Source organism: Salmo salar, chromosome 14 (assembly GCF_965601325.2).
Source record: "Salmo salar chromosome 14, fSalSal1, whole genome shotgun sequence".
Taxonomy (NCBI): domain Eukaryota; kingdom Metazoa; phylum Chordata; class Actinopteri; order Salmoniformes; family Salmonidae; genus Salmo; species Salmo salar.
Window position 1 is genome coordinate 7,707,501 of NC_138304.1, and position 12,079 is coordinate 7,719,579.

General features: G+C 42.3%; 1 protein-coding gene across 32 annotated transcripts in view; it reads right to left on the reverse strand.

Annotated features, from left to right (window-relative positions):
* Nucleotides 1-12,079, reverse strand: part of LOC106568684 (discs large homolog 1-like protein) — a 338,585-nt gene that overhangs the window by 76,475 nt on the left and 250,031 nt on the right. For all 32 annotated transcript variants that reach the window (XM_014139222.3, XM_014139214.3, XM_014139211.3 and 29 more), the window contains one exon: nucleotides 9,284-9,410. In XM_014139222.3, the coding sequence (XP_013994697.2) occupies nucleotides 9,284-9,410 (127 nt within the window). The remainder of the gene's footprint in view (nucleotides 1-9,283; nucleotides 9,411-12,079) is intronic.

Below are 12,079 nucleotides of genomic sequence, written 5' to 3' on the forward strand. Positions count from 1 at the left end.
CCAATACCGCAGTGCACAGCTGAAGCACGAGCAGGTAACGGTAGACATAAAGGGACAGGTGGAGAGAACCGGGAAACCAATCACAAATGCAGAAAAGGGGAAAATTCTGCTAGCTATGGAACTGCGTTCGAAAACTGAACAATTAAATGTAATTGCAAAAACGTATGACGATGAACAAGCACAAGCTCTTCAACAAAATCGTTTTCTACAGGAACAACTCGATTTAGCCAAAACTAAATACGATGATGTCCATGCCAAACTAGATAAATCTGAAGAGTTATCTACAAACAGGAGCGCTCAACTTGACAACATGCATGCTGTTTTGTTGAATGTTACTCAAAATAACACGGTGCTCCTCAAAGCGCTGCAGACCAAAGACGATCAGTTAATGAACACAATGACAAAGTTGGATGATAAATCAGCAGAACTTATTGAAGTCGCTGACCAAATGAATGATGAGAGAACTCAGGTGATGAGGTTGGAAATATTGATTTCTAAGCAAGCAGAGGAAATCTCATCACTGAATCTCTCGCTCCGTACTCAAGACCTCTATCTGCAAACCATGACAGATAAGTTTGAGATCGAAAGGAGCAGGTGTGACACTCACGTGTCCAAAATCAGTACTCTAAGCGCTCAAGTGGACTCTGCAATGCAGCAGAATTCCACCCTTAGGTACCATCTGGAGGAAATCCAGAATGGTCACGCTCTACAGCGCGACTTCCCATCCAAGCAACCGGAGCCCTGTACTCACAGGAGTGAAGACAATAGGTTTCAGACCTTGCCTCCCTCATGTGTCCCTCAGTCTTCTCCTCTTGGCCCTTCGGCACTGAGTAATATGGCGCCTCTTGGCCAACAACAACAAGGCTTGGCTTCTTCTCTTGGCCTTTCGGCCCCAATTTCTCCACAGCATGAAGCCAACCCTCTCCGCCCGCTTGGCGCAGAATACCTTGACAAACTCGTCAAGAATTTCCCCACCTTTGACCCCGTTCCAGGTCAGCCAAACGATACTGAGACGTTCCTAGCTGACATAGAGGACGCGTTGGGTGGCTACCCGAACGCTACGGGTTCTGACAGGGTTTACCTGTTGAAGCGAACGTCGAATAGACACGTGACGAGGTTCATTCGTCTACAACAGCAACACGTGCTAAATGACTATGCTAAACTTGCCACAGCTTTGAAATTAGAATTCAGTGGTTCTGCGACTCGCAAACACGATAGCTCACTGGCTAACACCGTCAAACAAGCTCGGAACGAACACCCACAAGCTTTCTATCATAGGCTTCGTTCAGCTTACTTTGGCCTACTCACAGAAACAGGAATGGAAGAGCTGTTACCATTCAAACAAATGTTTCTGTCGAACATGTATCCCACCTTCATTACCTACTTGGGCCCTGCAGCCCACGTTGGCTTGCCTATCTTACAACTCAGAGAGCTTGCAAGCACAGCTTTTGAGGCATCAAAAGTTCACAACGCTAAGAGCCCTGACCACTCGGTTTTGAAGTTTAACCAGGAGCACTCACTCCAGTTAGAGGGTGCATTATCAGGTATTGGAGCGTCTAGAGATGACGCACAACAACAGTTTCTACCACGAAACCATGATTCCAATTACCTCCGCGGTCGAAATAACTGTAAAGTACGTAGCCATCAACATGACTACCGCTACAATCGACCCGTTCGCTACGTTCCTGCACCCAACCCACAAAAAGTGTCAGAGCACAAGGGTAACAAAGGGTTGAAGGACGACCAAAACGTAGACCAATGTTCTCCAGAAGTCCCACTATGGGAAGAACTTAAGCGAGAACAATTTGAGAAAAGGGTAAAAGATAAGTCACAAGGACTAGACGGGGAATTACCGGACACCAGGTCCGCAGGAATTAACACCCATAGCATGGACGTTAAAGTTCAAATTTCTCCCGCTCTCATTCAAGACCCTATCCAGGGCCCGCTTGATCAAGAAACAAGCCCCCGGGCTCTGTGTATAGACTCTGATACAAAAGTTGCGAAGAAAAAGGTCAAACGCTTCGTTAAAGCCAAGCCCACTCAAAATCAGAAAAGTCAATCTGCTTCCATCTTGAACAGACATGGCACATCACGTCGTTGCGAACGACCACTCCACTTTGTGGGGAATATGTCCACTAACCACGAATCTAAACGGCCATACCTGGAAACAGTCCTGGAGGACTGCTTAGCTTGTCATGCGCTAATTGATTCGGGTGCGACAATATCACTCATCTCTCAAACATTGTTTGATGATCTCAAAAGGGCTTTGAAGCCAACTAAACGTTGGTTAAAAGTGGAACGATGCGACACTAAACTTCGAGGGGTCACTCAGACTACCTCGCCTCTCACATTGAGAGTCATGCTGAAACTACACTTCCAGGACGTATCGCTCGTTCACCCTGTGTATGTTACCAGCCTCGAAACTGTAACCCTGCTACTTGGAGTAGACTTGATGGATCGGTTACTCCCATTGATGGATTGGAAAACCAACCAGGTATGGTCACAGGCCACAGTGCCTTCTCCACTGACCACACCGTCTCCCCCTAACGCTAGCTGCAACGCAGTCCTTCACGAGGGGTATCTGTCGAAAGCACCCCTTGAGAAAAAGACGTTTAGAAACCTCTTGGTACAAAATCCGATCCACGGAGATAGTACGATATCTCGACACATTCCATCAGCCAACCTGATTGACCATTCTTTTCATGATTTCGAGCCAGCTGTCTCTGTGAATAAGCAACTTCCCTCCTCCTTGCAGTCATGTAATACGGTAGTTGAGATGAACTTTTCTTTCCCTTTGGACACTTCCGCAAGCACTGCGGCCGTCCCAGCAAGAAAAACATTGATGCGCAGAGTATACTCTGCTTCCGATGATACACCTTCCGCTTTGTTGGGGACTGTCACCCCTTACAATGACACTAATGGCGTCAGTCCAGCAACTGACCCGATGACTCCCACTTGTGAAACACTTTGCGATATCACAGACCGATACCCTCGTCTCAGTTCACAGGTAATGAAGAGGTTGCCACACGCGGACGCGGTGGTGACTGACATGCCTCGACAGCCACTGAGCGTTTTGAAGCACAAACACCAGGAGATTTGGTTGAAAGGTTACAGCCACTCTCATAAAAACGCGGCCGCTGACAACTCGTACATAGGGTCCGACCTTTTCATTTGCGCATCGGACACCAACACCATCCGCTGGTGGGGGGGTCCCGAGGCACAAAGGGGGGAATAGTAGCCCAGACCCATGATGAGCCTCATCGAGGCCGGTGGGGGGGTCGAGACTACGGACAACACCGTACGAGGCCGCCAGAGCATAAATCAAATCTAGTTGTAAACTCTCCTATGAGAACAGTGAGGAGCAGACAGGCCCCTAGACGGGGATTATCTTAGAAGACATCTAAGATAGTACTGAGGTGTACCACACTGGTCGTAAAGGAAGTCCAGTGGACTTGTCCACCTCCAAAACAAATGGCAACAATAATCATTCTTTGCCATGCGTAGGTTCAACTACAATACAACTAGTAAAATGCTCCAATCATGTGTTCCGGTAGATAATATTTCAGAATAAATCGGTAGGATAACTGGTCCCCTTGAGTACCAGTACCAATACCAGCTACACTCAGTAAGAGGATTAGTAACCTCACAAGTTAAATTGCTATTGATAATAGCGACATAGGAGTCACTCAGAGTGCAACACGTGGAGGGGAATCTCCAGTGCACTCTTCCAATGGTTAACACACATGTCACTAATAAATAGGACCCTCCATTCAGGAGTAAAATTATTAGAAGTCATGAACCATGATCACACCACGTATGACTGGTCCAATACTTAAAGAGTACTTCCGTCGTGAGGTTAGCTCCTCCGTGGATAACATAGCTATGAAATAGACTTCATACCTATCGCCACTACAATAGTGGAAGACAGTGACTTGTAGAAAACTACTACAGACTCCCTTGACACCAATTCTGACTGACCTCCAGGCATTGACCTGAAAATTACCTGACTACGTCAGACTCATTCTGAACAAGTTGTAATCTGCCCGGATACTTGGTTTTCTTCCCTTGACATGCGCGCTTGTGTAAGCATAAACGCACATGCACAACGGAACATCCAATTAGGATTTATGCTAGGACCACTTAAGGGCCCAAGCAATATACCAGCCTTAGTAAAGTTGAACATTTACTTCTAGGCCTTTGACTCTACAGCACTCACCAGTTTTCTTCCCAGAAGTCCGTAGGTCATACCTGTAGACTGCCCAAAACTAGTGCATTACAGCTGTAGACTTATCATATAGTTATCAACTTAGGATAGCGACAAAGCAACACACCAAGTAGGAAAACCCTAGATATGGCATTAGAGACAATGCAATGATAATCATTTTGCCAGAACATTGGACGTATATAGAATACAGTCCAATTAGATGATTTTTTTTGTGTGAACTATATTTTGTATTTTTTTGTTTTGTTTATGCTTTCATTCCTTTTCGGTTCAGTTCCTTTGACACTTAGGAAGTGATAGAGCCATAAACAAAGTCCCCATACAAACATCACTTAGTGCCACAACGCCGCTCATTGGGGAATGAATGTAATTATATATATTTCATGAGTGTGTGTGTGCGTTGTTAACATCTGCCTAAGTTACTGCCCAGATCTTCCAGTCTGGACGACGGGTCCGGAACGGCGACCCCAAATCCGGACACCCACAGCCTATCCTTGTGGCGGCATGCCCGCTGTCAGAGAGACTACCAAGGTAAACCACCAGAGGGAGGGACCGCAACGGCGATCACCAACCAGGACATCCCCTGGCCCTTCCTGGGGTACTTTACAGCTTCCAGGGAACCTACCAAGGTACACCAATTGAGGAGACCGCAACGGCGATCACCAACCGGACATCAACTGCCCATCCTTGTGGTGGACGGCTCCGCTTTCAGAGAGCCTACCAAGTTCAACCACCAGAGAGGACTGCAACGATGATCTACCAATGGGACATCACGTGGTCATGATTTTATGTTGATTTGTAACTTGCAGGATAAACAAGATCCAAACCACCAGGGGGGGTATGTCATGACGTTGACCTCTTTTGGTACAATTTTGTGATACTCAGAAGAGACAATAGAGCCATATTACCATAAAACTGTTTATATAAAAGACTCAGTTTAAGACTTGCCTCATATGGGTGTATGGAATGTATTAATAAGGATAAAGCTTTTGTAAGACATTGAGATGCTATGTACTGATGTAATGTGATAGAATTGTATTTCTGTAACCAAATCTAACTCAGTCATAGGCACGCCCCAGGGACACATACAGGACCAGGCGTCATTTGAACAGCCTGTTCGATGGGCACTATAAAACACTCCCTGATTTACATTTCTCCAGACCAGGCCTACACTCTATGGCCAGAGGTTTGACCATCCAAGTACTCTACTGAAAGTGAACCATACCACGTGGTTAACTTTTAGACTATTGATACCGACAGAATAAGAACAAGTCTTTGATATTAATTATTAGTCTGCAGCTAAGTAAATTATATCATCGAACGGGAAGACCAACGAAACAACCATTCTATGACGACATTAATGAATGTCGCTCTGAAAGATCCATTCTAACCGAGAGAGAGAGAGAGAGAACGCGGACAAAACTCCCCAACAGAACTACTCTCCAACAAGAATCAGAACGACACAATGAGCGTAAATATATATATTGATTGCAATTGTTCCCGAATGAGTGAGCCTTCAATTGTCAATTGTTAATGAACTCTGTGTAAACTTCTCAGCTGACCATTTATGACCCATTGTTCAACAGGCCGACCAGCCTGTTTAGCCCACAAGGGCACATTCCGATACCAATCCTTTGTTGACGATAATTACTGTTTGTATGTTTTTCTGTTAATTACTTAGTGTAGTAAATAAATGATTTTAAGACAATTGATGTATGGATGATTTTAGTAAAGACTGGGTTCGTGCAGATACAACAATTTACGACGTTTTGGAATGAGACTGGACTAGAGGTAAATACACCATTTAAACTAGGAGATAATCGGCCTATACTATAATAGAATATAATATTATAGTATAGGAAAGTTATATTAAGAAAATTATAGCTTTGTAATCTGAATATTCTCCTTGGTGCCCCGACCTCCTAGTTAATTACAATTAAACGATTAATCAGTTTAATCGCGTGATAATAATTACAGGGAGCTAATTGATAAACATATCTTCAGTTTAATGGTACCCCCAAAGACACGACACATACATTATCAAGCATTTCACACATATTATCCAGATACTGACTGTTAGCACTTGGTGGTCTATAGCAGCTTCCCACAAGAATGGGCTTTAGTTAAGGCATTTGAACCTGTAGCCATATTACTTCAACATTATTTAACATTAGATCTTCTCTAAGCTTTACAGGAATGTGATATTTGTCATGTGCGCCAAATATAACAGTGTAATGCTTACTTACAGGTTCTAACCTGGGAGTGCATTCTGACGAAGAACAGCAAAGGTAATAAAAATTTTCTTATAGTAAATCTGACTTTGGTGAGGGCTAAACTTGGTGGGTGTCTAAATAGCTAGCCCTGTGATGCCGGGATATCTACTTAGAATATTGCAAAATGTGCTTTCACCGAAAAGCTATTTTAAAGTCGGACATAGCGAGTGCATAGAGGAGTTCTGTATCTATAATTCTTAAAATAATTGTTATGTTTTTTGTGAACGTTTATCGTGAGTAATTTAGTAAATTCACCGGAAGTTTGCGGGGGGTATGCTAGTTCTGAACGTCACATGCTAATGTAAAAAGCTGGTTTTTGATATAAATATGAACTTGATTGAACAAAACATGCATGTATTGTATAACATAATGTCCTAGGGTTGTCATCTGATGAAGATCATCAAAGGTTAGTGCTGCATTTAGCTGTGGTTTGGGTTTATGTGACATTATATGCTAGCTTGAAAAATGGGTGTCTGATTATTTCTGGCTGGGTACTCTGCTGACATAATCTAATGTTTTGTTTTCGTTGTAAAGCCTTTTTGAAATCGGACAGTGTGGTTAGATTAACGAGAGTGTTGTCTTTAAAATGGTGTAAAATAGTCATATGTTTGAGAAATTGAAGTAATAGCATTTCTAAGGTATTTGAATAACGCGCCACAGGATTCAACTGGCTGTTGAGTAGGTGGGACGATTTCGTCCCGCCGACCCTAGAGAGGTTAATAAACCCTTTACAAATGGAACATTGTATATGGGATTGATTTTAAGAAATGTAGCTTAATTAATTTGATTGATATTATGGTGTTTCTATTCCAAAAAAAAACCGAAACCCTCAGGGCTTCTGTTAGGATGGAAAGGAAAATATGGCCCTGTACAACGTGACGGTCGGGAGTAGGCTACAGTACTAAGAGCATAACATTACCACATCCTAATTGTAATCTAACCAATACCCAAACAGAGATTCAGTGAAAATAAAAATCTCATTGATTTTTCAAGACCAGTCCCCATGCTTGTCTCAGAGCAGCGCAAAACGGTGCTGAAATAGTTGACCACAGCGGGTAGGCTATTGCTTAAAATCCTATTACTCAACACTAGTGAGACTCATGTCGCCTACAGTAGGCCTACAGTATATCGGAAAATATATTTTCAATGACGTGACTCTCAGCCAATTAGATTTAGAGGATTCTAAATTCTAAATTAATATTTAAGGGGCATTTTTGTTTGGGCATATCTGATCTGTGAGAATATCTATGGGCTTTTATATAACTCTAAATTAATTAATAAGAATAATAACTGCTTTGTTTAAAAAAATAACTATTTTGGAGATGATTTAGTTTTCAAATAACCTAAAGTGAGTGAGAAAAATGCCATTCATGAACATGGGGTGAGACATTCTTACTAATTTGTAAATAAAGCCAGTTTGTTATTTAGAATGATTTATTTCTGTTTTTAGATGGAGAGAAACCAAAATCCCACCGTCGCCTCATGGGTCTCCCGGTCGCGGCCGGCACGGGTATCGAACCAGTATCTGTAGCAAAGCAATTTGCACTCCGATGCAGTGTCTTAGACCGCTGTTTCAACATGACCAGTCGGGAGTTGGCTACAGTACTATAGTAAGAGCAAAATAAACCTAAGATTTCCACACCATAATTGTAGTCTAAGTGCACAATTATCCGTTTCTATTTGGTTTATGTCACCTATTCATTGTCAGTTATAGACACAGTAGCGCCTTGGGACCCAAAAGCATAATCAATGCTCTAACTCCTTGCACTGGTCTGGAGCAATGAAGTAGTGACGCAGGGTAAAGTACTAAACCACAAATTACCTCTAAATCCCGCAGCATAATTGCAAAACTTTTAGTTGAGCAACCACTGTATACACCATATGATCGCGTTACTCCAAGTTTACTTCGATATTATATCAATATTTTGCGCATCAAGGCGTTTCCACCGCTATTTCGCGCATTATTAATTTACAGACACAAAAAGATCCCACCACGTTGAACAAACAAATTGTCTGCATTTATAAAATTGCACCGAACCTTCCTGTTTCCATCACAGCTGTCGTGATTATTTTTTATATGACTTTACTCGCATAAGAACTGGATGGAAACTTGGTTAGCGAGAAAGAGAGCTAGCGAGAGAGGAATGGTGAGCTAGTGAGAGCGATGGAGGGAGAGAGCTAGGGAGAGTGACGGGAGATAGGGAGGAGACAGAACTCTCACCGGGGGAATGTGGCACGCGATTGCAGCTTCTGGCCGGCTGGCCTCGGAGACATTTTCAATCAATTCTTGTCCTATCAGACTGGCTTCGGACTGAGCTTTGGTCTATCCGAGGGGATGGTACCAGGGGGGAAAAAAAGGGTAGCAAATGCTCAGGGACTCCCTGTCACCCATTCCCCCACAGGGAAAACTAAAGAGGTATGACTGACTAGAAAACCCATGGTGAATTACCTAATTGGTCATGACTAGGGTTAGGGGTTTGGTTAAGTTTAGGGTTAGAGTTATGGGTGGGAAAGTCAGTCATGTCCCTTTAGCCGCACACTTCCTCCACGCCTTTCCCTCCAACCCTGCTCCTTATTGCCTCCATCCATCCCCCTCTGCAAACCTCCTTCCTTCCCTCCATCAATCCACCTTCCATACCCCATTGATCATCCCATCCTTCAATAATCCTAACATTCTACCGCCTTCCAGCCCTCTCTATCGCTTCATCATACACTACTGAGCAACAGCAAAAAACCTGAATGCACATGCGCACACACGCAGAATGGGGAGGCACCGAATTAGCCTTACCTGGTGACTTCTTCTCCCAGCATGCTCTTGGGGGTTGGCGAGTAGCGTCCTGACGGGGCCACAGGGGGAAGGGGCTGGCCCAGGTAGCTGGGAGGGCTGATATGGTTCTCCATGTGTTGGGAGTAGGCTGATAAAGAGAAAAAAAAACAGCTCAGACGGAGTAGCTAACAAGAAACCTAACCTAAACTCCACCAACACCAACCAAATACCGCGAGGTAATTACCTAGTGCACCGCCGGAAGAGAAAAGCCGACCGACAGGGCATTTGTCCACCTCCGAAAAAGGTCTCGGGATGCTGATAGCGTTTTCTAAGATATTATGTCTGTGAAACAGTATATCGACACATCCAATCCCACTCTGTGCCGAATGCAGTGGGTGAATGAGGCTCCTGTCTCGGCATCTCTCACTCACCTCTCTCTCTCTGTGCATTGAGGCTACTGTTACCAATGTGATTGCGTGAGGCAAGACCTTGAGGGGGTCATTTGGTAATGCAACCCAGATCCGACATCTGGGAAGGGGACAGTGTGTGCAAGTGCATGAAAACAACCAACTGTAACACTGTGTAAAATGCAGTGGTGTAAAGTACTTAAGTAAAAACACTTTAAAGTACTACTTAAGTAGGTTTTGGGGTATCTGTACTTTACTATTTTTATTTTTGGCAACTTTTAATTCACTACATTCCTAAATAAAATAATGTACTTTTTACACCATTTATTATCCCTGACACACAAAAGTACTCGTTACATTTTGACAAGAAAATAGTCCAATTCACACGCCTATCAAGAGAGCGACCCTGTTCATCCCTACTGCCTCTGATCTGGCGGACTCACTAAACACAAATGCTTTGTTTGTAAATTATGTCTGAGTGTTGGCTATCATCAATAAAAATTAAATAATTGGGCCGTCTGGTTTAATATAAGGAATTTGAAATAATTTATACTTTTACTTTCGTTCTTAAGTACATTTTAGCAATTCCATTTACTTTTGATACTTAAGTATATTTAAAACCAAATATTTTTAGACTTTTACTCAAGCAGTATTTACTGGGTGACTCATTTTTACTTGAGTCATTTTCTATTAAGGTATCTTTCCTTTTACTCAAGTATGACAAATGAGTACTTTTTCCACCACTGGTAAAATGGCCTGTTTCCGAGTGTGTACTTGCAAGTCAGAATATCTTTAATGATCAGAAGTAGAAGCTCAGTACAGAGAAGTCAGAATAAAAACAAAGCTTGACCAGTCAGCTCCGGAAGGTCAAGGATCTGTACACATGCCTTTAACACCTTGCCTATTTTCCTCATATTACATTTACATTTTAGTCATTTAGCAGATGCTCTTATCCAGAGCGACTTACAGTAGTGAATGCATACATTTCATTTTTTTCATTTCATACATTTTTTTTTTTCTTCTTCGTACTTGGCCCCCCGTGGGAATCGAACCCACAACCCTGGCGTTGCAAACACCATGCTCTACCAACTGAGCTACAGGGAAGGCCAGATCAGCTCAACAGGCCTATAACCTAGTTCATACATTCAAAAAATGTCTTAATAAAAATAATAAAGTTAATGGAATCAATATTCATACAATCAATTAAAGTTACAATATTAAATTGAACACACTTACAATAAAATGAAAAAACGATAATTTCAACAAAATAGATCAAATATTATCAAAGACCATAAAACAAAGGCATCATGGATTAAAGGACAAGCTAAACAGGCTGGTTGACATATGGAATTAACACCTCAAGCAGTTTCACAGTACAATACAAAGTTCCATATCAAAAACTGATAATAAAATGTAAAAAAATACCACACACTTTATAAAATAAACAAACAATTATGAATAATCAAAGGTTTTTTACCGCTTCAATTTAAGAAATAAACATTAGCTTTGCTCTCAAATTATCATTGCTAGGACACTTTATTTTTCATAGTTTCATCTCCAAGCATTCTAATGCCTAAAAAGCAGCTATGCTTGAAACTGGTACTACCATAGTCAATGTCTAGTACTGGCGAACTGCACTTTATACTGACAATATGCACAGAGCTTCAATTCTCTGAACTGGAATGAACTGTGCTCCAAAATGGCGCCGACAGACATGGCAGCTCTGCTTCTAGCTCCTAAGCAACTTTGCAGTATTTCGTTTTTTTGTGTGTTATTTGTTATATTGTTAGCCCAGAACGTTTCTTTTTTGTGAGTGTGTGTTATTACATACAGCTGTAAAAAACTGCTGGATATCAGAGCGGCGGTAACTCACCAGCATTACGACCAGAAATATGACCTTCACGAATTGGATCCTTTGTTCGTACCCCCCAGGGCAATTTAACCTGTTGGGGCTAGGGGGCAGTATTGAGAATTTTGAAAAAAATATGTGCCCATTTTTAAATGCCTCCTACACAAACTCAGAAGCTAAAATATGCATATTATTGTTCAGGTTTGGATAGAAAACACTCTGAATTTTCTAAAACTGTTTGAATGGTGTCTGTAAGTATAACAGAACTCATATGGCAGTCAAAACCCTGAGACAAATTCTGACAGGAAGTGGATACCTGATGTGTTGAATTACCTTTAAGCCTATGCCATTGAAACACACAGGGGCTTATTAATCGTTGAGCACTTCCTATGGCTTCCACTAGATGTCACCAGTCTTTACAAAGTGTTTTGAGTCTTATACTGTGAGATCTGACCGAACAAGAGCCTTGGAACGGTGGTGGCCGATTAGACTCTGGCGCGCGAGTTCATGTTGGGTACGCTCGTTCCAATACGTTTTAAAAGAGAATGCAATCGTCCGCCT